This window comes from Pleuronectes platessa, chromosome 5 (genome assembly GCF_947347685.1).
Source record: "Pleuronectes platessa chromosome 5, fPlePla1.1, whole genome shotgun sequence".
Classification (NCBI taxonomy): Eukaryota; Metazoa; Chordata; class Actinopteri; order Pleuronectiformes; family Pleuronectidae; genus Pleuronectes; species Pleuronectes platessa.
The window spans coordinates 23002877-23026767 of NC_070630.1; the positions used below are offsets into that span (position 1 = coordinate 23002877).

Here is a 23891-nt window from a genome sequence, read left to right on the forward strand (position 1 = left end):
ACCTTTTACCAAGTTATTAGCTCCATCCAGTTCCCCAAAATTTTAAATACAACACAGAGCTCTGTGACAAATTTATTTAATAATAATACAGCATCATGTGAAATTGCTACATTTTAAAAGTTGGGAGCTGTATTTCAGTCCATGAAGCTTTTATTTTGGGAGTACACCGGAAGCTCTCCTCCTCTGACAGTGACGGAGATGCTCCAGCTGTGAAGGCGGAGTTGAGCGTGATAAAGTCCTCTGAGAACCAGCGGGGGAACCAGTGCTCGAGTCACATTCACCGGAATAAAGAGTCGCTTTTTATTTCCATCCACAGCGCGGACAGACCTGAGTGAGCGTGCGGGACGGAAGTGGACAGTGGACGGATCAGGTCTCATTTCACCTGCGGGACAAGTGGAACTAACGTCACGTGCAGCTCGGTAGGACCGTCGTCTTTTTTTAACATCAACTGTCCCCGCAACTAATGATGTTCCAGGTTCTAACGTGTAATGTAGCCTAGCAGCAGCTAGCTGAACATTAGTGTGCACTTTAGCGCAACAAGTCAGACTCTTCTGTCAGGTGCGTCCTGTTTGACTCTTTAAATCAAATATAGATATTCAACGTAAACCTGCGACAGAGGAGAAGTAGACGTGCTGCGGTTGAATGTGACAAACTGCGCTCACCTGCGTGCTGCGTTATGTGACTGCTCTCATAGACGTGTATTAGTCAGACAAACATGACTGAGCAGGAGCCCCTTACACAACCTAATATATGATTAAATGTGTGTATTTGTATTTACACCCACAACCCCACCCACAGCCCCCCCCCCCCCCCCCCCCCCCCCCCCCCCCCACACACACACACACACACACACATACGCACACAGTCATGACTCCACGTCTTGACACAGTGGACAGTGTTTTTCCATGATTTCAGAGGACATTACTTTAAGTTGCCTTGATACCCTGAAGACTAACTTACATCTTAACCTTTGTTACTTTTCGCCTAATCCTTAACCTAACTTTAACCCTGACTATAAAATATGTCTTCACGTTCAAATGTAATTATTTACTATTTGGGAGCAATAATAAGACGTCAACAGGTTTAGATTCCCCCAAGACGAGTAATACGAGTAATACCTGACCCCCCCCCCACACACACACACACACACACACACACACACACACAGCATGATGATTTGACATTCTCTTCCTCTGGCATGCTCCTGCACCTGCATTCATCCTGCTTCAGTGAGTGTGCGGGGGTGGGGGGCAGTCTAAATAATTTTGCCTTAAACGGTCTGGAAGATTTATTTAGTCTGAAATTAATGTGTAAGAAGTGGAAAGTTTCAGTGGCCTGGTTACGGTCAGAATGTAATACTTAGACAGAATGAGTAAGAGTTAGTCAGACCCTGCCGTTCTGGTGAAAAGGTTGTGTTGCTTAAGGACGAGAAAAAGTGCCTGTGATTATTGTGCTGGACCCTGGTGAGTCACATGAAAGGGACAGTCTTTAGCTGGTGTGGAAGTGCTTTTTAAATAATGCCGCCTACTTGATGTGATTTCTGTCTCCTTGCCTCCCCGTGTGGGCTAGATAACCACAGGAGCAAGTCTTGACCAAATTCTTCCTGTCTGTAAATGGCTTTTGACTACTCAGTCTGTGTAATCCACAGGTTCTGTATCAGTCAAAATGAAGCACCTCCCCGTGTTTTGCCTGTGTGCGCTGGTGATGCTGCATGGCCTTGAGGCTGCCCTGCCCCCGGCCACCTCGTATGGTGAACGGGGCTCAGATCTTGGCATACAGGTGTTTCAGCAAGTGGTGCGCTCAAAGCCCCAGGAAAATGTAGTGTTTTCACCCCATGGAGTGGCCTCCATCCTCGGCATGCTGCTGACTGGAGCCAAGGGAGAGACCCGGAAGCAGATCATTAGTGGTCTGCGCTATAAGAAAAATGGTAAGGACTATTCCTGACTGTAGAATTTAAGATAAAGATTCTGCTGATGAACCCTAGTAAGCCTTCTGCAAAAAAAGGTTTATTATCTCCTTCACAGTAATATATGATTGAGAAATAATTTATTAAATCTGCTCAGGTCCTTATAAGATGTTGAGGAAACTGCACAAGACCCTGACAGCAAAGTCCAACCAGGATGCTGTCCTGATCGCCAATGGCATCTTCAGCCAGGAAGGTTTCCCCATGGAGGAGTCCTTTGTAGCCACCAACAAGGGCAACTTCCAAAGTGAGAGCAGGAGCTTGAACTTCAGCAACCGCAAGGGGGCAGCCAATGAAATCAATGACTGGGTCAACAATAAGACCAAAGGTAGGAGACATGGATTGATAGCAGCTGCATGCACACGGCAATGTATTCTCAAAAAGCCCCTAAAATTGCATATATGAGTGGCATGCTGTATATGGGCTATCCATCGATACATGCATTAGGGGAGAACGTAACTAAAACCTAGGGAGACATTATCACAAATGTATGTATCAAATCATTTCAGATTAGGTGGAGTGGCCACAGATTTAACACTTGCTGCGGCCCAGCTTTGTAAATCTTATTGATTGATATGGACATGGGGTGCTTCACAAGCAAAGACAAACTGGCATTCAAACTACCACTGGACTCTTTTTCACAAAAAGCAGTATTAACCTATCACTTTGTATTAATGTGTTCAGTTCCCTGTTGTGTAGATTGGAGTGTCATGATTGATTCTGCATTATTACTTTCTCATCTTTACTGAATAGAAAATTAAAGAGATGGTTTTCATGTGTATGTTTTTTATTTTTAAATCAAGCCTGTGTTGATAGAATGTGGCCTCCGTGTTGCGTCTTCATTCAGGTCAAATCTCCAGCCTGATCAAACCAGACATGCTGGACGCGGCACTGACCCGTCTGGTCGTTGTCAACTCAATCTACTTCAAAGGCTTATGGAAGTCCCGCTTCCAGCCGATGAACACTAAGATGAAGCCCTTCAAGGCGGGCGATGGGAACGTGCTTTCAGTCCCAATGATGTCGCAGCTGTCTGTCTTCAACATAGGTAAGTGGTGATGAGGGAGCGGTTTCCACTGATGCCGCTTTGTCTGAGGTTGTTTTCACCCATTTGTGTTTGCTTGATTCTCAGTAAACTAAAACTACGAAACACATTTACATGAAACTTAGTGGAAGGATGTAGCATGAACATTTTTGGTGTGGAACCGTTTTTTTTTACAATTTCACTGATTTCCCTTATTCGGGTATCTTGGTGGTATGATAAGGTATAAGTGTATGAATTTTAGGGTTGCAAAATGGGGTAAAAGTCGTCCATTCGGACCATATGAAATGATTGGTTAGTAATAGATATGAGCCAGCCAATCTACATGCCTGCATGCACCCTGTGAGTGCTATCACTGTCTTCACTAAAGAAGAGAATAAAGCCAGAAGTTAATGTCAGGCAGTGAACATGCCTGTGTTTTTTGGGTGTAGCTTTTAAAGAGGGGGCCTTTGGGAGGGGGTGGGATGTATCTGTTGCAATTCTTGAGTTTATTTTTCGTTAACTTTTCCAGTATTGCCAACCCTGGATTTGACATTTTAGGATGATTTAAAATAAAATATATTGACCATAGAAGGTTGTCAAGTGATGAGAGGCAGGCGAAGCACAGCAAGTAATAGTTTGTTACAGTTAACTGTTCTGGATCCTTATATGAAGATGTTCATGATAAAAACGATTGATTTTGGTTGGTTTGTTTTGATGTTGGAGTCTAAGATATTTCCAGTTTGAGTAATAGGTCAGTTGTGTTAGGTTGTTAGGACATACAGGTCTCGACATGCCACATCCGTAACATAGTAGTTATCCCTGTGTGAAATGAAACGATATTCCAGTCAGATGTCTATATTTAGAGGTGTGTCAGAGTTGTGTTAGCATGGTGAGTGCTGTGAGTACATTCCCACTCAGGGCTGGAGTTAGACTGAGGCAACGCTCAGCTGTGAGGCACAGATTTCTCGATGTATCCTGAAGTGTTTGTTGATTGTTGTGTGGAAAGTGTGTGAATTGTTGCTTGGATTTTTGTCCCCAAAATGCTGTAGTTACTTAATTAAGAGAAGAATATGTTAAGTTTGGCCTCAACTTTGGTTTAACAGGCCTTAATCACCTGTGTGTGTGTGTGGCTTTATAAACTTGTGTTTTATGAAAATAATGGGATTTACATGTTCTCTACTTCAATGTGCTGTGATTTATTTGAATGACCATACAATGTCTAGTCATGAGCGTCTGCAAAAACAGTGGAATTGATTCTTGTGGTGTGAAAAAGTTACTGCTGTGACTACATGTCTTTTTTTTATACAGCTGTTTAACTGCATATATCTCACTTATTTTGGAGCTAAATGCTGAACTATAAGGATTTTGTATTGTTATTTAAAAAAATAAAAGGAGCTTGTCTGTTTTGCTACTCCCATAAACCAGCTGATAGAAGGCAGTGTTGCTCCAGACAGTGTTTTGCATTTGATTTAACGAGCATTTGCATCCTGCTAGGTCTTTTCTGAGGAAGAATCTGTTTGCCCTCAGGAAATTGTACATTTTCCGCTCCTAGTAAGTCTAGACTTAATAAAAGCACTGAGCAGTAATAACAGCCGTGGTCCGAGGGACAACAGAAAACATTATCAACAACAGAAACACACACTGGTTTTATTTAATTTTTCCTGCATCACAATCAAACAGAGAAATGGGCTCTGTTGTCCCAAACGGAGAAGAGAGGACACTTTTAATGCATGTTTTTTAAATTACTTGTAAGTCAAAGCAAGAGGTTTCAAAAGAATAGAACATTTTAATCAAATTGATCAAAAATATACCTTGGATCATGTCAGTCAAAGATTCAACAAATACAGAAACAAATGCATGTTTAATGATCTTTGATCATCATCATCACAATGCCACTCTGAGATGGTTTGCACCACCAACTCAAGCACATCACCAGTGGTTGGACTGACCGATTTTTGTGCCTTATTTTCATTCTATTTACCTGTGTTTATTCTGTACTTGAGCTGCTGTAATGCCCATAGACTGTGTATATATAAGGGTTAGGTAATACCCAAATTCCCTCATGAGAATCAGTCAAGGATTATTTTATGTGTGTGTGTGTTTATTTATATATATATATATATATATAGTAATTTTATAAGTAATTCTCCTTTTCGTCATTAACCTATCTACCTACCTACCTTCTCTCTGCTGCTAAGGCTTGGCCACCACACCACACGGGCTGAAGTATAAGGTCATCGAGCTCCCCTACCATGGCAACACCATCAGCATGTTGATTGCCCTGCCCTCTGATGAGGACACAGCTCTGTCCCGTATCATCCCACACATCAGCACAGCCACAGTGCAGGGCTGGACCAAACTGATGCACATGAGGAAGGTCCACCTGGCCATCCCCAAGTAAGACACGCACACAGAGAAGTTGCTCTCAAAACGTACCTGCCTGGCCGGACAGACATTTAAAAACGTTGTGTGTGCATGTTTGTTTTGATGTCTGCAGGTTTACTGCTGATGCGGAGGTAGATTTGGAAGCCCCACTTGCAGCACTGGGAATAAGAGACATGTTCAGTCAGGAACGAGCTGACTTCAGTCACATAAGTGAGTGGAAGTTATAGTCATATCCAAACGTACGGCAATGCTTCCACAGCATCATTATGAAGAAGAGCAAGGCCTACAACTATTAAAGATGGTTGTTGGCTGTCTACGGCTAAGAGGCATGAATGGTCGCTTACTGATGAGTAAGAATAATTTCAAAACTGATGATGTGTCTGCCTGAGGAATGAAAGGAACACTAAATGAAGTGCTGTAGTGCCATCTTGTGGTGTATTCATTATAACATTGTGTTGTTTTACCTCGACAAAGGCACCACAGTGGCAGAAGATGTCAGTAAGGCACAGGTCTGTCTGTAAAGGCCCAAGTAGCCCTGAGAGACCTCTAATCAGGCTAATTTTGTAGAAATACTTGATTGATTGTTTGTATATTAATTCTCTAAAAATGGTCCCACGTTTTGAATATGGACAGCACTGGATGATTAATATCAGAATGTTAATAAAAGGCAGTGGTCTTACTGCATATCCATAAACACAATCTATTGTCTAGAGCTATACTTAACACCAAGTGTTTTCACAGGCCCTGTGGGTTTGCACGTATCCAAGGCCCTTCAGAAAGCGAAAATTGTGGTGAATGAAGACGGAACCAAAGCAGCCGCTGCCACTGGTGAGTGTTTGCTAAGGGTGTCATGCATCATTTGATGGGAATGTTCTAGAAAACAGTTTTACTGCCAGTGTTCAGTACATTCATAACCATAGCTAAACTTGTTTGGTCTGGGCCGTCAGTCTTTTCAGTTTAGAGAAACCCAAAATAACAGATGTGAAAAGTGCTTCTGACTCAGTATCTGCACTCCAAGACACCAATGGAGTCAAATGTCACAAATCCACTGAAATAAATAGCATTATGAAGGCTTTTACTATATTTGTCAGATGATCATACCTCAGAGGAGACCAGGAAAAGATTAGTCTGGACTGCAGGGTAATCTTGTAGCCCTGCAACTCTTAATTTAGCTAAAATCTCTCTAATTTTGAAAAATGGCATACCCAGAGATTTATGTGGCTCCCCAGTCCTTTCAGCAGCTAATAATAAAATACTTTTCCACTTGTAAAGCCTGCAGAGGAAACACCCACCTACAGTTTGGCAGAAAAATGTATCCATGAGCAGGAAGACTTAAATGATGTCATATCCCTTTTCTATTCAGTACATTACTCACACGATGAATTTTACACGACCAAACTTTCACCAAAATGAGAGGGTGACCTAGGTAATGAATACAATGAAGAGGATTGGCAGGAGGCAGAACATCTGGTACAACCAACCTTCACTTGCGATAGGCTTGCAGAGATTCAATATAAAATATTACATAGGTTGCACATAGCTCCTATTACCCTCCACAAAATACTGCATCTCCAACCATCTCTCCCATTTGCCATAGGTGTAGAACGGATCTTGGGAATCATTTCCACTGCTTCAGGGGGTGCAATCAGATTACTAGATACTGGAATCCAATAGCTTGAGAACTGAGCGGGTTTTGATTTTATATGTAACACTGTGAGCTTTTTGTTCTGAAAATAATAAAAAAGTTGGGGGGAGAGAGAGAGAGGAGTGGGGGAGTGCCTCTGACTGCTGTCCAGACCATGTTGGTGATGTAGGACGTGTCTGTAATACAAAATTCTTAAGCTCGCTCACTAAATTTCAATGTGAAACAGAAACTAACAGGATCAAATGTAATAAAGACATTTATCATGGTCCGGTGTTTCATGTGTGAAAACGCCTTTGAGCCGTCTTAGTTTCTGACATGTGTTTTTGCTTTTTCTGTTTAGCGGCCATTTTGCTGGCTCGGTCCTCTCCACCCTGGGTGATGGTGGACAGACCTTTCCTCTTCCTCATCAGACACAATCCAACAGGTACAGTCTACTGTTTACATTTGTGTTTACTCACAGACTGATTTGTGCAGCTATAGGAGAAATATACACCATCTTGAAATGCTAGGCTCGATGAAACTATGTAACCCAAAGGAAACCAGAACAATACGTGCTGCTCACTGGAGGATTTTCAAATATTTTTCTACTGTCCACCTGCTACGAGAAACAAAAGACTTTATGCTGAAGGCACCCAGGTTTCAGTTCTAAACAAGTACACAACTAATGGTCGGGGATGCGCACTGGTCGGCTCAAACGGGTTCTGTTGACCAATTGATGTCCCTTTTTTTATACTGCACAAGTCTCCATGATTTCTAAACTTTTGTTGGAGGAAATTGGAGGGACTCCAATTAGGATTTTGTCTGTAAGCCCATCACACAGGATCATTTGGCCAGATATTCTGTTCAGATCAGCATCAAATCAGCAACTCCTCTGCAAACATTGGAAGGCAGGTTTCTTGAGCTGAGACCTTTGGTCGCCCGAAACACTTTTAGTTGAATGTCATTTGTCTTGTTCATGGATAGTTGTGTTTGAATATAGTTTACGCTTCACTGTGGAGTTAAAGGGTTTTTGTGCTTCACTATGTTGAATTCTCAATGTCTCTACACGCAGGTACCATTCTCTTTATGGGCCAGATCAACCAGCCTCGAGCCTAGCCATCACTGGACAGCCCCTGGTAGTGTCATAGGCCAGCACAAGAAAAATACTTCTACACTGCCAAGCATATACATACACACACACACACACACACACACACACACACACACACACACACACACACACACACAGACACACAGACAGACTCTCACACCTCACACACACACATTATGTACAGTGTGGACATATGATGTTATTTGTTATGAATTTTTGCTTTATGTTCCCATTTTCCAAAATGCATATCATGCTTTATTCCATGTTTTGCAGACTAAGTTTTCTAAAAGTTTTAATTTTTTATACTTTTAATTTGACTTTATTACATTTTTAAAAGACTTTGAATGTCACTTGTGTATTTTCTCAACTACCTTGTTTGTATTCATTACATCACTTTCAGTTTCAAAGCTTTCCATCTGAAGTCCCTTCAGGTCACTATAAGTTACACACTTGGTTACCTTGAACACTTTACATTCAGCTACTTAAATATGATTCTCTCCTTCACTGAGGAAGTCTTCTTTTATTATACCTGCTTCATATTTGAGAAAATAAATACACATATTTAAAACACTAATGGTTTCTCTTCACTTGTGTGCATTATTGTTAATCCTGGGAGGGAATGTTTGTGTACCTGTGACTTGTGTACTGTTATCAATTATATCATTTCTTTGACAATTACAATCCAAATATATGGTGCTTCTTTATTCAGAAACTATTTAAATACATGTGAACATGTTGTAAACCACTTCTATAGTTGAGGCTCATGTGTGGCTATGAGAGGTAGAAGTGTTCGGGATGCTTCTGTCACATTCGCACAGACTAATACAAACTGGTGTCAAATGTTTAGAGAAAAACATCGATTATAGATACAAAATCTGAATTTAAGCTTTTGTGAGTTTCAAATTCAGTTTGATTTACTAGGTTAGGATTTTCCAAGTGACTAAGTGAAATTTTTACATTTGGATTGTTCTAGAATTGCAGCTTTTAAATTTAGAAATCAAATTTATTTTTATCGTAGAATTTTATGGTTTCCAATTTAGGTTTTAAATTACATTTTAAATTTACTTAAATAAACCTTGTTTTTCCAAAATGTACCATATGTTCTTAATTTAGAGTCTTAATTCAAAATCCTCCTGGAAAATTCAAAATCTTAAATTTGAATTTCATTTGTTTTTCAGATTTGTTTTAGAATGTCACAGGATGTATGAGCAAAAGTTTATATAATTTCAGGCTTAATTTGAAATGTTTACTCTAAAGAATGTTAAATTTAATAATCTATTTTTTTCCACTCTGTATGGCAAAAGCCAACCTTGTTTTATTTTTATTGTACCATAAAATCCAGTGCCTTAATATAAAAATGTTCAACTGGAAATTCCAAATCAATTTGGAATTGGAGAAAAGTTTTATTTTGTAGATTTGGAACTTCTGATTTTATGATTGTAATTTCATATTCTTCAAGTTGAAGTTCCAGTATATAATACTTACTAGAACTGCTTACTTCAATTTCAAATTTCGATATTTCAAATAAGAGTTTGGAATTCCAATGCTAGATTTGAACTCAAAATGCCTGGAGCTTGAAAATTATGTTGTTAAAGGTTCACTTTACACTGCAAACAAAAGTTAGATCTAGATATGTACATGCAGAGGCATACCAAACAAATTGAGTCTGTTGTTAAGATATGGCACTGTATAGTTAATTTTATCCCTCTTGTTTGATATTTAAAGAGAGCGCAGATTTTTCTACAGACTTCAGACACAAAGATTGTCTCGTGGGGACCCATGTGGATCACTGGTGTGCTTTAACCCTCGGTACAAGGAGGTGATCAATATGTTTAATATATCCTGATCATATAGAAGAATGCCTGGGCCGCATGTAGCTGATGTAATGGACGAACTTGTGATATATTGTTTTCTCTGTATGCTGTTTGGGAAACTTTCTGACCCCGGGGACTTCTGACCTACTTGCTGGGCGCGTATTACGGTATCTGTTGAAGCTCACCCCTCTCGTGTCCCCGTGTGATCCAGTCGTTGCGCGTTAGCTACGTGAGTTACGGTAATCCTGACAGTGTGTGTCAGCTGATCCTCCTTCGCTGGCTCTGACTAGGAGAGAGACCAGGCGGAGGAAAACACTGACTACTGCTGCCACGGGTTAAGTCATGGCTGCGGAGATTCACTCGAGGCCCCAGACCGCCAGACCGGTTCTCCTCAACAAGATCGAGGGCCACTCGGACGCCGTCAACGCAGCCGTTCTGATCCCGAAGGAGGATGGAGTGATCACGGTCAGCGAGGACAGGTGAGCTCGCCGAGGAGGCTAGTGGTAGCCTATAGCTGTAGCTAGAAGGGATCCGTGTATTTGCTGGTCATTACGCTTGTAATCCCTGGTGCACTGGCTGAGAAAAATGGACAAAACTAAAGATAACAAACCTTTTCATCTTCCTCTTTTTGTCCTTGTTGTAATATATGAAACCGGGCTTAGCACAGAAGGGTGAGGGAGGTAGACATCCACCAAGAGGGAGTTCTCTTCATGGAATATCCGGGAAGAAACTACCGACCCCCCGCAATACAAAACCGGGCATAAACATGTTGTTTCCCTACTGTAATGGCTTTATTTAGGGCTCATTGTTTGCGTCACGTATCCGTGTTTAAAAGTGGCGGATCAGGTTTTATTAACCCAACGCGTACTAGCTGGTTAGCTCCTGCTAATTTTGTAAACATAACCCGAACTAACCAGCTGCTGCCTTCAAGTGCTCCTTGAAGGCAGCAGCTGGTTAATCTGCTTTATTTTGTTGTTGTTTAAGCAGGACACAACAATGTATATGGTCTCTCTGATCATTACAACTGGATAACTTGATCACAGTAGTAAATAGATTTCTGGTGGTGGATTAAAATCAGCCCCATGTTTCCAGCAGGACCCTGAAGGAAGGTTGAACCTGACTGACATCACTGAGGCAGCAGTATCGGTCACATCAGTCCAGTCACAGGGTGTCATGGTGGCTGTCATGCTCGGTTTCAAGTGTGAAGAAGCAACATCCTCATTCAGCGTTAAAGGAAATTAGATGCTGTGAAGAAATGTGCTGCAGATTCCAACACGCGCACATCTATACCACTTGATATTGAAATGGGAAGTTGTTTGTCGGTCGGAGATGCAGCGTTCTCACGTTCAGCTTCCTTGATTTAAAACAGTAGTTGCATTTCATAACGCCTGTGCTGTGACTCTGCAGACCTCTTACAGGAGTAGAAGTAAGACCTTAGACCTGTTTCTGTTCATGGTTAGGGCTGCTAAAACTTGCACCACATGGTAATATCTACTTAAGCTCAGGAGATGTTAATGGTGGTCAAAAACCAGTCGAAAGCTGTATACAAACAACAAAGTATACAACAAAGTAGTAGACGCTGGTAAAGATCAGATGAACATTCAGAAGTGCTGAATTTTAAATTCTTTAATGTATTTCAACAGTAATGTTCACCAGCTGAACTGACTGAAACTAATAAGTGTGTAATCCTCCCCCACTCAGTACCTCCCTATGAACAGAACCAAGCTTTGTGTGTGAAAAGATTTAGGGCTGGTTTCCCAGATGAGGATTAATTCCTAGTGCTGGGTGAAAGCTTTTTTCATGGATATTTCCATTATAAAGTGTTATTTCTCCAAACTCTTCATGTGAGAATCTGACATGGTGAGACAAACTGTACCAGATATTTTTCAATGGGATGTTTTGACTTGTTCCCTCAGAACGATTCGGGTATGGCTGAAGAGAGACAGCGGTCAATACTGGCCAAGTATCTACCACACAGTCTCCTGTAAGTAAGACTACACTGTCTCTGCCAGAAAAGGATGTTTGTCTGTGTGTTGAACAAAAATATTTCCAGTCATACAATAAAATGCATCTCTGCATCACGGCATGTATGGAGCGAAGTCGCTGCTCACGGAGAATCTTTGTGTCTTCCTCCCTCAGCTCCATGCTCTTGCATGTCATACCACCATGACAGCAGACGCATCTTCATAGGCCAGGACAATGGAGCAGTTGTGGTGAGTAACACTAACTCCAGCAAATGGCCTGGTTTTCTCGCTGCAAGCTTTTAGTAGTTCAAACATATGAGTTAGAAAGACAGCTGCATATCCGGTTAAAAATGGGCCAAAGTGTCAATGTTTGGGCTCCTTTAAATGCCTGTGGGGGGCCGAATGGTTCTTAGAGTTGACACTGTGTGTGTGTGTGCGCGTGTGCGTGTGCGCGCGTTTGCTTTGCCCTCCAGGAGTTTCTCATCTCTGAAGATTTCAACAAGATGAGCCATGTCAAAACGTATCCAGGTGAGAATTTGAGATCAGGACAAATTCCTTGCTGCTGTCAAGTAAATGTAACAACAGAAAACCCCAACAAAGGATTACAGTGAGGATTATCAACAAGTAGTGTGAGTGAAGACCAAATGTTTGAGTTTACAGATGTGTCTGTCAATGTTTGTTTGTGTGTATAAGCAAGAGAGAAAAAGCACGAGCTATGTCAGGAGGGGCTGAATGAATCGATGCTGTGTGTGGATCTTATATGAAGAAAGATTTTACACACCTGAAAAGAAAATTTAAATAATTCTGTTCTGATCAGTACTGATATTGTAGCATTGGCCACAAACAAATTAACGAGGTGTGAACAGATTCACTTAGAGCTGTCCACTCGTGATCAGATCCCTCAGGATGGATGTTAGTACCCGGTCTGAACAGGGCCTCACTTCCACTAATGTTCTGGCCCTTGATACTCAGCCTCCCTGTTGAGGTCTGTTATCGCTATTGTTGACAATTAAGAAGCAACAGCTCAAGCAAGCAGCCATATACAGTCAGTACAGTTAACAGAGCAGACTGGGGCTGGGAATTGTTTTTACCTTCATTTGGTTATTTTTAAGTAAAAGAACAAAATTTGCAGATGATTTGAATCTCTGCTGACACTAACAATGTCTCCGCTGTGGAGGACACTCTCACACTAGGGACAGATGTTTAAAAAGGGCTGGTGTGACTTAATGGCTGAAATGCGGATGAGAGGGAACTTCGAACGGTGCTTGATTACTTTCAGTGTGTGTTTTAACCCTGTGTTCTCAACAACAGAGAACGGTTGCATGTCCGCTGCTATACAAACACCAATGTCGCTCGGTATTGCTTTGACACGGTCTGAAATTATTATTATTATTATTTGCAAGCGGCAGCCTCAATGCCGCGGGGAGCTGGGTTTGCCCAGAACTTGATTTTTCCTTGTCCCACTAATGTTAGTGTTATTCCCAGTGTTAGTGGGCATCACTCTGGTGGCGCCGTTTCAATTGAGTCAGCCTGTTCAATGTGCTACCAGCTACATGTCCGATAGCAGTTGCACAATGTCGCCTTTTGTACAATCCACTTGTCTTTGTCCGTCCTCTCATAGTTGACTGTGAAACTGAAGGGTTCCCACAAAGCGGACTTAAATCACGAGGGAGGGTTTTCACACTCCTGTCTGTCTGTGGTCGCTATGACCACGAGCCCACGGCACACCAGGACCTTCGTTTTCCCTTGGAATTTGAGATGCACACAAATAAGTTCCGCATGTGGCCTCGCTGCATCAGTTCGGTTCACGTACGTACCGAACCGAAAGGCCCATACCGGAAATCTTCGGTTCGGATAAATGTAGCGTTACACCCCTATTGGTTAGGACCAGAACTGCAGCCATGAAACCTCTCAGTGGGAAATTAAGCATTGGGGGGGAAATGGTCCGGCTGTTGCTTTGTCTCCGCTGGAATGTTCCATCTGGTTTTCAAGCAGTAATAGAGAATCAAGCAGCAGAGACCAAACTGCAAAAAAACATGACTCACAATCGGATCACATTCTCATGTGTCTATGTAATTTCCACAGAGTTGCTGACAAGGAAATTTCCCATAAGCGAAAACTGTGAGGTATACATTTTCTATGAGTAAATGACTTTGGAATTTAGTTTTAGAAGAACTTTTCTCTCTGAAGTTCACTTCACTTACTGAACAGAATCTGTGTTGAATTAGTATACAGCAGCAAACAGTGTTTGAAAAGTGTCTTTTGCACACACTGCACAAAATATGGATTTTGGTAATAATAACTCAAGTCTGTTCTTCAGTAGATAATAGAAGAAAAAACTTAAAAGAAGCAGAGGCAGCAGAAGAGAAGAGAGAGAGGATCAAAGTTTCAGCTTCACAGGCTCGATTCGTGGCTGTGGTTTGGTCACGAGGCAGGAAAATGCATAATATTTCACTTGATTATAGTTTTACTTTTGCACCAATTCTAATGTTTCATCTTATAAATATTTTGGGCACTTAAAGATGAATCCCTATCAGTGATGCTTTGTGTTATTTTGAGAACTTGATTAAGCCAGTATAGCACTGATCAGTGAGGTGTAATACAGTTAATAAGCCTGTCCAGTTTGCATCGTTATTAGAAGCGACTTAACCCTCAATTCTTTTGAAATTCTCTCATGTAAGTATCTTTGAAGTAGGAAAAATTAAATGTTTCAACGAAAATATTTCCTAAAAGGAATTAAACAATCACAAACAGCATGCAATGTTTGGATGACTGAAGTGTTACATAAAATGGCACAATTACAGGTGTACAGTAGTTTAGTTGGAGCTGTCTGGGTTATAATGCTTTGAAATTTCAGTCAGATGTCTAATTGGATAAGTGATGGTATTATTGTATCCAAAAGGTCAACTTCAAATTGAAAGCAAATAGTCATAACTCAGGAGTGTAAGGCACCATATTTGCTACAATATGACTTGTTCTGAGAGGCATCCAAGTGTAGGCTGGTTCTTCTGGTTTATATGTTGTCTTTCATACAGTTTAAAACCTTAGAATGGACCATTAGGACTAAGGGGAGTACAAATAGTTTGAAGGGATTTGTCTGTCTTAGTGTGGATTACTGTGTGGCTAAGGAGCACCTCTGATGGGATCCGATGGGAGAAGTCCCAAATAAGTCTGAGATGGTAATAATCCATGACGCCTTGAATAAATAGATGTGATCGTGTTTGATGTTTAAACCAGCGTGACTTGTGCCCGTTAAACACGCTCTCTCTTTCTCTGTGTTTATGTGAACGTCTGTGTGTGTTTTGCAGCCCACCAGAGCCGTGTGTCGGATATGGTGTTCTCCCTGGAGAGTGAGTGGGTGGTGAGCACTGGTCATGACAAGAGTGTGAGCTGGATGTGCACCCAGAGTGGGAGCATGCTGGGCAGACACTACTTCACAGCCTGGGCCTCCTGCCTACAGTATCCTTCATTCAATCCTTGTGCGCACCAGTATCGCTCTGTTAAGTGTTTTTGTGACGCGTGGAGCCAGTTGAAGCCCTGACTGTACGCCCAGATACGATCACGAGACACAGCACACCTTTGTCGGCGATTACTCAGGACAGATAACGCTTTTGAAACTGGAGAAGCAGACGTATACTATAATCACCACGCTGAAGGGTCATGAAGGTAAAGACACTCGGCAAACACACCTTCAAATTAGGTATCACATTTATCTCTAGCACAGAGCAGTTGTTGTCACATAAGGAAGTTGAGTGGTCAGCACTGTTTGTCTCACACACTCCTACACACCAGCAGCCTCATATGTTGTATATGCAGGTGTGGCTGCAATAAATAATAGATCGACCAGATTGCTCCACATGACATTATAAACGACAAAAAGGTAATTCAATAAAACCACAAATATTTAGCATTTTCCAATGGTTTGAATTCTTTTCCTGATTCTTAATGTTCAAGTTACCCAGTGTTAATACAGGTCGGGGTTTGAAGGCCATATTGGCTAGATGGTTAAATCACCAGCATTTCCAATAAATGCACTTTTTCTACTTTCCTTTCGCCTATCACTGGTTACTGGTTTCATAGTATTCCATTGTAAAATTCCCAACAGCTAGTGGTAACATTTCAACCTTTAATTACCGCAATTACAATGGAGAATTGCTAGATACTGTAACTGCAGGAGAGCTGCTAGTGGTCGGGCCATAGCCTGCAACTGCTAGCATCCACTGTCGCCACAAATCTGACATTTGATTTGTTAACATATTGTTGTATTGTTTTGAATAATGGTTGTTTTTATATGAACATTCGATGTTTTAATTTGAATTAAAACCTATATTTGTAAAACAAAAAGCGTCTTTCGTAGACTGAATCCTTACTTCTTCAAAGTTACTGTTAGACATTTGATTCACTGTTGGTGCGATATCATCATTTTTAGAGTTCAAAGCATGTGAGATTTGTATTCAGGCAGCTCAGTGTACTTGTTGCTGTGTCAGGAAACTGAATCTGAAACAAAAATGAGTTGCCAGGGATACAGCTCTGTGTGAAAAAAACACTTCCCTATGTTGTTCTTTGGGCATTCAACACACAATAATTAGTTTGAAGGGCGGACTCATCTCATCAAAATGCCTGTTATAGGTTTGACAGTTTTTGGACAGTAAACTGTCCTATGCAAAATGTCCTACCTCTCTCTATGATGTGTAAATGTGCCCTGGTGCTGATGGTAATGAATTCTAATTAGACTGGTAATACATATAAATGAGGGTGGGGGCTGGGTGCAAGCTGGTCTCCCATTCAAATATTAAATTGAAATTTGGCAAACCTAATGGACAAGTCAGACTTCACATCAGAGTTGTTATAATATAATATGGGACTAAATATAAATATACAGGACCTAAACTATCTCCTGTGTATACATGTGCAATTTAGTATTTCTTATCTTTCTTGTCAGCTGATGAATCAAATAAATGTGTAAATTAATAACTTGACGTAACTAAAACAGTTGATAATGTGTCTTTAAGTGGAGCTTGCACTGTTAGCTTTCCCCTGCTGTTCATGCAGCTGCAGTGTAATGGTTCCTCCACCACCTGCTGCAGGCTGTTGTTCATCATATGACAGATCTGACTTCTAGAACTGATGTTGTCTGTCTCGCAAATGCTGAATATTTTACTGAAGAATGTTTTCATGTTTGTGGTTTACAAGGCAGAGCAGTGTTTGGTCTTTATTCACAGTCTGAGGACCATGAGTGTTTAGCTTGAGGTATAGAAGAATAGACAGATGGTCTGTGTTGTCTGGTCGATCAGCTGAAGACAACCACTGAATCAAGGCTCAGGGCCAGGAGCACAACGACAACATTCTTCTTTTTGGTCTCCTTTATTCCCAGTGAGGTAATATTTAATTATGATAATAACTTTATTTGTATAGCACTTATCTACAGAGTGAGGTAATGAGTTAATATTTAATTATTATAATAATAACTTTATTTGTATAGCACTTATCTACAGAGTTACAAACTGCTTCACAGAATACATGGCGAAATAATATTTACACTGAGCTTGTCATGTGATCTGCTCTTCAAACGTTTGCCTGTGAAGTATCCACAGCTTCCAGTTAAATATAGTGAGAGTAAAGACGATGTACTGTGAGGTGTAGTCAATGTGTAGTCAATGTGTAAAGTTACACAAGCAGACATGTAAATAAAGAACAAATACATCAAAATGTACTTGAGTAAATACTTTCTGTCTATAAGAGGCACAAATTGCCTCATCAAGTTTATCAATGTCAGCAACAACATTTACATCTTTTACACCAAAAATAACAGGTATACTGCTTTTAAACACGGGTGAACCATAGACTGTATCTCTAGATAGCCTGTGTATATGACACTTTAAAATAACACAAACTCATTTAGACTTTTATGAGCTTCTTTATCTAAATATGGTTCAAATGTATTAACGTGTCTGAGTGTACTTTACTGATTTGACGAGTCAGAGTTCAATGAGGTAGCCGCCCCTGACAGTGTTGGGATGTGATGTCTCACTCTGTTGGTTTTCGTTGAAACTGTTAGTTAAACTAGGTATAGTACAGAGGTGGAACAGAGGGGCGATACCTCTGTCACATACTATCTTTGACATGTGGTGACATCAGCCTGCAGCGTGCACAGGAACCGACAGCAGCCAAATTTGAACTAATGACAGCGGATATAATGAATCACCAGCAATGTTTATTACTTCTCTGCACACCCACACAGAGTTTTAAATACTCTGGTTGATTAGACCTGGAAACAATAGAAGAAATTTATAATAACATTATAATGTTATTTAATTAAGGTTAATTGTAAAGCGGGTCACAATACGTTCTGAAGCCACAGTAACTATGATGACTTGCACTGAATGTGTCTTACTCTTTCCAGACCAAGTGTTTAGATGTCTGATTTACTAATAATATACTGTAATGTAATAGTGTTGTGGCCGTCAGGAGGTCCATTAACATATGGTACAGTACTTGAGCGGGTCATGTTGCATCTTCTAGGAAGGGTGGTCCTCCAGCCCCAACTATGGTTTGTGTATATTTGAAACTGCCTGTAGTTCCTCCTGCAGGCACAGGGTGGAGCCAGTAGGTCAGAACATGACGCTGCCTTTCAACAAGCTCCTGCAGCTCAACATCGCACATGTAACAAATCTGTCTTCTTTTCTTTTGACCCCTCCAGGAAGTGTAGGAGCTCTTTGGTGGGACCCTGTCCAGAGGCTGCTGTTCTCAGGGGCCTCCGACCACAGCATCATCATGTGGGACATTGGGGGCCGCAAAGGACGGACGCTATTGTTGCAGGGCCACCAGTAGGTTGTTCAGTGTTTTGTTCATGCAGGGAGGGTTGATTACGCTTTCCCTCCTCTTGTTTCTGTCAGGGATTAGGAGGCTTAAGGATTTGATTAGGAAAATTGGCTCCCACATCCACATGTCTAGTTTCTTAATTTCTCCTCACAGCAGTGTCTTCTCTATCTCCCCCTGACACTCGTCCCCACCCACACTCTCTTGTCAGAAGCAGGCCTCGCTGGTGTCAGTAAAAGCTGTCCCCAGGTGCTGACTCTGTTTTTATCTCCTCTTTCCTGTCTAAAAGCCTATTTCACCAACTCCTATTTCAGCTCCCCCTGTTACTGGAGTTATCAATGAAGCCCATGTGCACCGACGCGTGTCAGCGAAGCGTCTGTATCCTGTTCACACCTTAGAAGGATTTACAGAAGCTTGTATCTCAAAGACACCCATCAAAATGAGGGCTGTCACGCTCCTGTAGTTAGGACAGAAACTAAATCTGCTTTTGACTTGTTCTTTATCTCTTTTCTTTTAGTGTTCCCTCTCACTCATTTCTTGTTTTTGTTCTATTTAACTCATTAATATCCATTGAATTCACAGACTTATTTTTGCTCCTGAGTTAAGATTGGGGTTTTAAACTCACTTCTTTATGAGCAGAGAATGAAAGACACTTGAAAAACCACAAAACTTTTTATAAATCTGAGGTAGATTAATGATGTGTTTTAGCCCCTCACTGCGCTTACACAATGTTTAAAAGTATATTGATATACATTTAAACCTTATTGCAATTGCTGAACATTAAACTGTGCTAATTCATTTATCAGTTAGTTACTGATTGATCGGAGAAGAACAGTTAGTGTGCAGTGTGTTTTTATTCTGGAAATAACTCTGTGATTGAACCATATACAAAAATGTGCTTGTAAAATTAAAAAAATGAGTTGGAAGAGCTCAGGAACTGCTGAGGTCTGTGAGGATTATCTGTGACTATTTCCTCAGTGAAGATATTGATAAATGTGGATTTGAACCAGGTGTTTGTTTTGATTGTGAACATTTCAACTTATCTCGCTTTCCATTCTTTCTCTCCTTTCGTCGTCGCCCCCAGCGAACGAGTCCAGGCGCTGCGCTACCTCCAGCTGACGAGGCAGTTGATGTCGTGCTCGGCCGACGGAGGCATGGCAGTGTGGAACATGGACACAAAGAGAGAAGAGGTTAGCATTCTGTTGTGACCTGTGATAACCAATCACAGGTTGTACCAATACAATCAGATACAGCATTTACTGTGTGATAAACGCTTAAATACCCTATATAAGTAATATATAAGTGTCCCTATTACTGATTGACAAGTTCCCTGACGCGTTCCCTGACGCGCTCCCTGACCAGTCAGTAGAATGGTCAAAGTATTAGAAGTTTTCTTTCTCAATTTTTTGGGTGTCTCAGTCCTGGTGAATATGATTTTGAAGCTCTAAGAGAGTTAATTTACATATTTAATTGTAACCTTAATTTGTCCTTTTCTCTGCAGGCGCCTCAGTGGTTGGACAGCGACTCATGTCAGAAGTGTGAGCAGCCTTTCTTCTGGAACATCAAGCAGATGTGGGACACTAAGACTATGGGGCTCAGACAGGTAGGAGAGTGTGATCAGTGTCCTGGTCACTTCCTCAGTCAGGAGTCATTCTGACGTTTGGGTGTGTTTCCTTTCTACAGCACCACTGCAGGAAGTGCGGCAAAGCTGTGTGTGGAAAATGCAGCACCAAACGCTCCACGTTTCCAATCATGGGCTTTGAATTCCCTGTGCGGGTGTGTGACGCCTGCTTTGACACCATCAAAGAGGAAGAGTGAGTGCAGGGCTTCTCTAAAAACCTGTATAATGCAATTTAGTCCCACTGCACTCCTGTTTCCAGAGCACTGAGGGCAACTCGGATTTAATGGTGTCTTTGTGTGTATCTGTCTGTGTGTGTTTGTGTGTGTTTGTGTGTGTGTGGTGCAGTCGAACAGCATTGGCCTCGTTCCACGAAGGGAAGCACAACATCGCTCGCATGGACATGGACCCATCCAGAGGCCTGATGGTCACTTGTGGAAGCGACCGCATTGTTAAGGTCAACAACAGCTCTTTGATACCAGATAACCGGTGCATGTGTCAAACACTGAAGCCTTCAGACTCTCCAACCAAAACCAATCAAATCAATATCATTGCTTTCACACTGCTGCTGCTGCTGTTGCTGCAGGCAGTCCTAAATTCAAAAGAAGAATATATATATTTGCTAATAATCATTAATGATCACTTTGTTCCAGATTTTTTATTTTTAGGATTTTGCCTCAATTTTTATTTCAAGGACTTGAGTTTTTTTTTCTTTGATGACTTAACTCAGTTTTTGTGCAATCGTAAAACACTCTTTTTCTATTATATAAAATGTTACTGACCATCAGTGTAAAAAAATGAACAGAATAACTGATAATAATTGTTGTTTGGCACATGTACATGTTTTCATTTGTTCTTCACATTTATTGTATATTTAACTCCATTGTATTACTTAGTGTAAATAATCCGTCAAAAATCATTAAGATTCAGCTCTAGCAACAATGAATGCACAGCTCTGTACCAGGCCTCCTCCGTCACCATTATTGGCTGTTTTGTCTCCACAGATCTGGGATATGACGCAGGTGGTTGGCTGTAGCTTAGCAACAGGCTTCTCTCCACGCTGATTGACCCAGCCCACTACAGCCCCCCCCCCCCCCGCTGCGGCCACTCTTCCAGTTTCATTTAAACCCCTCTGTAAACCACATCTCCCCACTGCACCTGGGATCTTCAGCTACATCCTGGCCTGCTTTGGGTGAATGTTCCAGTGTGTGTGCGTTTGCATGTATGTGTGTGTTTGTGAGAGTATGTTTTTGTGTGTGTATGTGTTGTAGCCCTCCACATTCCTTTTGCTTCTCATCAAGGAATCTTTAATTTCACTGTCAGTGTGGTACTGACTTTTTACTTTTTTTGCTGATCTGAAACAGAACCCTAAGCACAATGGTGTGTATGTGTGTGAGTGCTTGTATTGTAATCGTTTCTCTAATGGGAGAGACAGAATTGATATTGGTGTTTACATTCAATATATCTTTTGACAAAGGTCATTTTTTATTACCCTTGCACTGTAAAATCGCAGGCCAACCCTTCCTGTAAAAACACACTACCTTCTCTTCCTTAATGTAATGGCCCACTAACTGCATTTTACTCCGTTTAACATGTACAAAAAAAACTAATCATTTGTATATAGCTCTACATTGTGTACAATAGATAGTTGCTTGAAATGACTCTCACTGATCAAAGTGATCAGCTTTTTCTGTCTCTTTCTTCCTCTATGGTTTATTTCACTAGCTGGCCTTAAATCTCTCTCAGGAGGTTTTACATCACTAGGTTGTCACTGGGCGGGGGGGGCTCTTCATGTTAGTCGTCACTGTTGTGTGATTGTGAGATACATCAGGCGTGATAAGAGACCGGCATCTTTCTCGATAGACAACGGAAATCTCCTGATTAACAAAAAGATGCTGCGGCAGGAAGTTGATGCAATCGTCAGATGCTTGCATGGCAGCACCGATCCAGCCTCCACCTTAATATCTTGTGTGAGCCAGGGAGATAAAAATTTGAATATGTTGCTATACATGAGGACATTTATTTGCACTATTGGGTCGAGACCTTCTCCGCAGTTTTCCTTTGACACATGAACAATGCAGCAGGAGATTCTCCACCTAGACGAGTTCACAACACAGAAATGTTGGAGGTGGTGCAGCAGACAGAGGCAGGATCTAAAGTATCTGCTGTCGAGATCACGTTTGAATCCTGTGGAGGATCTCTTGCTGTGTTTCCACATTAGCTCAGTTTTACCGGGGGGCTGACAGGAGAAACTTCTTCTTCGTTCTAACATACAGCCCCTCTGGATAATGTTCATAGATTACCCAGAGTTCTGTGCATTGAAGACTTCCTGTTACAGCCATCCAGGAGTGTATCAGTGGGATTACAATTCAAGATTTGATTTGGTGTTTGACTTGTGACAATTTCAACTTTGTGTTTTCAATTTTATTTAGAGGTAATTCAAAAAAATATATATAGCACAGCATTACCCTCTCGGAAAACCTATGTAGGTAGATACCAAACAAAGCACTCGTGGTGTCAATCCTATAATGCCTCGTGAGAATTATTTTTCATCTGTAATTTGAAAAATATTAATATTAATAAAGTTTCTTTGGTATAAAATTTAATTTCCTTCCACCGTAAAGGCGCATGGTTACTGGGCAGTCGCCCAACTCACCTGAATAAGGATATAAAAAGCCTTAAAGAGACAAGGACACATACAACGTTTAGAGGTTGGTCACTCAGTGCTCAGTGCTTCTGAATATGTCCTTTGCTTTTCATCTCTGCCTGTTGCGAGCTCCCCCCCACCACCACCACCACCACACACACATCTGTTATCAAGGATTTCTCATAACCCTCACCAGAGCACTGAATTGCACAACTCGGTTGTCTTTTGTCTTTGAATCAAACAGAACCTTTTTGTTCGATGTGGCGTCCTTGTAAATAGCGGCTAATATCGCCTGATGATAGACTGATGCTTGCCTTATTGTTAGCGAGGAAAAATGAGCATTAATATGTTGGGATTTCTGATTTCAAAACTGCAGTCACATTCCAGTTCTTTGTTCATGTAGTGTATATTTATATTTGTAGTAAAGTCTTTATCTATTATCACTCTTAAGTGGTTGTTTTACTTTTTCTTTGTACCAGTCCAATAGTCTTTATTTCCTTGTAGTCACAAACCAGAAATGTTGGACGCTCCTTAATGAAGCAAAGGAAAACTCAATGAACTGCAGTGTCAGATCTGCTGTATTTAACCTCTTCATATGGCCTGAGATTAACTGGTTGATAATCATCTTGACAGCAAATTGCCCAAGATAAACTCCAAGGATGTGACGTATGTGCTCGATCCCGAGTGCCTTTCCTCAGCACCTCTTTTCTGCTACTGAGCAAACCGTTCTGTAACTAACTTTAGTTTAGAAGTGGAGTATGGTCCATTGTGTCAGGAATCAGCCAGATAAACACATAATCTTCATAAGAACAATAAACAATGTACAAAAAAACTATTAGTGTCACAGACCTGTCTTATTGCTAAAATTAGAGCATCCGAGGATGCTCGCTCGCTCGCTCGCACCTGAATAAGCATCATGATGGTG

General features: G+C 41.2%; 2 protein-coding genes across 3 annotated transcripts; both read left to right on the forward strand.

The window, feature by feature from the left end:
- Window positions 1–201: 201 nt before the first annotated feature.
- On the forward strand, window positions 202–8678 carry serpine2 (serpin peptidase inhibitor, clade E (nexin, plasminogen activator inhibitor type 1), member 2). Its single transcript, XM_053422625.1, has 9 exons — window positions 202–419; window positions 1649–1927; window positions 2064–2291; window positions 2811–3008; window positions 5183–5381; window positions 5482–5579; window positions 6111–6197; window positions 7355–7438; window positions 8066–8678. The coding sequence occupies exons 2-9, from the start codon at window positions 1666–1668 to the stop codon at window positions 8107–8109; spliced, it is 1200 nt and encodes a 399-aa protein (XP_053278600.1). The 5' UTR covers window positions 202–419; window positions 1649–1665; the 3' UTR covers window positions 8110–8678.
- A 1491-nt stretch (window positions 8679–10169) lies between these two features.
- wdfy1 (WD repeat and FYVE domain containing 1) lies at window positions 10170–23801 on the forward strand. Of its 2 annotated transcripts, XM_053422688.1 has the most exons (12): window positions 10174–10397; window positions 11835–11902; window positions 12058–12131; window positions 12356–12410; window positions 15191–15341; window positions 15436–15548; window positions 18583–18709; window positions 19786–19891; window positions 20203–20304; window positions 20385–20515; window positions 20668–20776; window positions 21324–23801. In XM_053422688.1, exons 1-12 carry the CDS (start codon window positions 10261–10263, stop codon window positions 21381–21383), a joined length of 1233 nt encoding a protein of 410 aa, XP_053278663.1. In that variant the 5' UTR covers window positions 10174–10260; the 3' UTR covers window positions 21384–23801. The 2 variants fall into 2 exon arrangements, with proteins under 2 accessions (XP_053278661.1, XP_053278663.1); XM_053422686.1 differs by lacking the exon at window positions 21324–23801 and having other exon boundaries at window positions 10170–10397; window positions 20668–21315.
- The last annotated feature ends 90 nt before the right edge of the window (window positions 23802–23891 follow it).

Bases quoted from the DNA above. Each gene is read 5' to 3' on its own strand.
- serpine2 (XM_053422625.1), top strand. From the start codon at position 1,666: ATGAAGCACCTCCCCGTGTTTTGCCTGTGTGCGCTGGTGATGCTGCAT. The intron at 1,928-2,063 runs GTAAGGACTATT...AAATCTGCTCAG, and splicing joins TCTGCGCTATAAGAAAAATG to GTCCTTATAAGATGTTGAGG. The intron at 2,292-2,810 runs GTAGGAGACATG...GTCTTCATTCAG, and splicing joins GGTCAACAATAAGACCAAAG to GTCAAATCTCCAGCCTGATC.
- wdfy1 (XM_053422686.1), top strand. From the start codon at position 10,261: ATGGCTGCGGAGATTCACTCGAGGCCCCAGACCGCCAGACCGGTTCTC. The intron at 15,549-18,582 runs GTAAAGACACTC...TGACCCCTCCAG, and splicing joins CACGCTGAAGGGTCATGAAG to GAAGTGTAGGAGCTCTTTGG. The intron at 20,516-20,667 runs GTGAGTGCAGGG...TGTGTGGTGCAG, and splicing joins GACACCATCAAAGAGGAAGA to TCGAACAGCATTGGCCTCGT.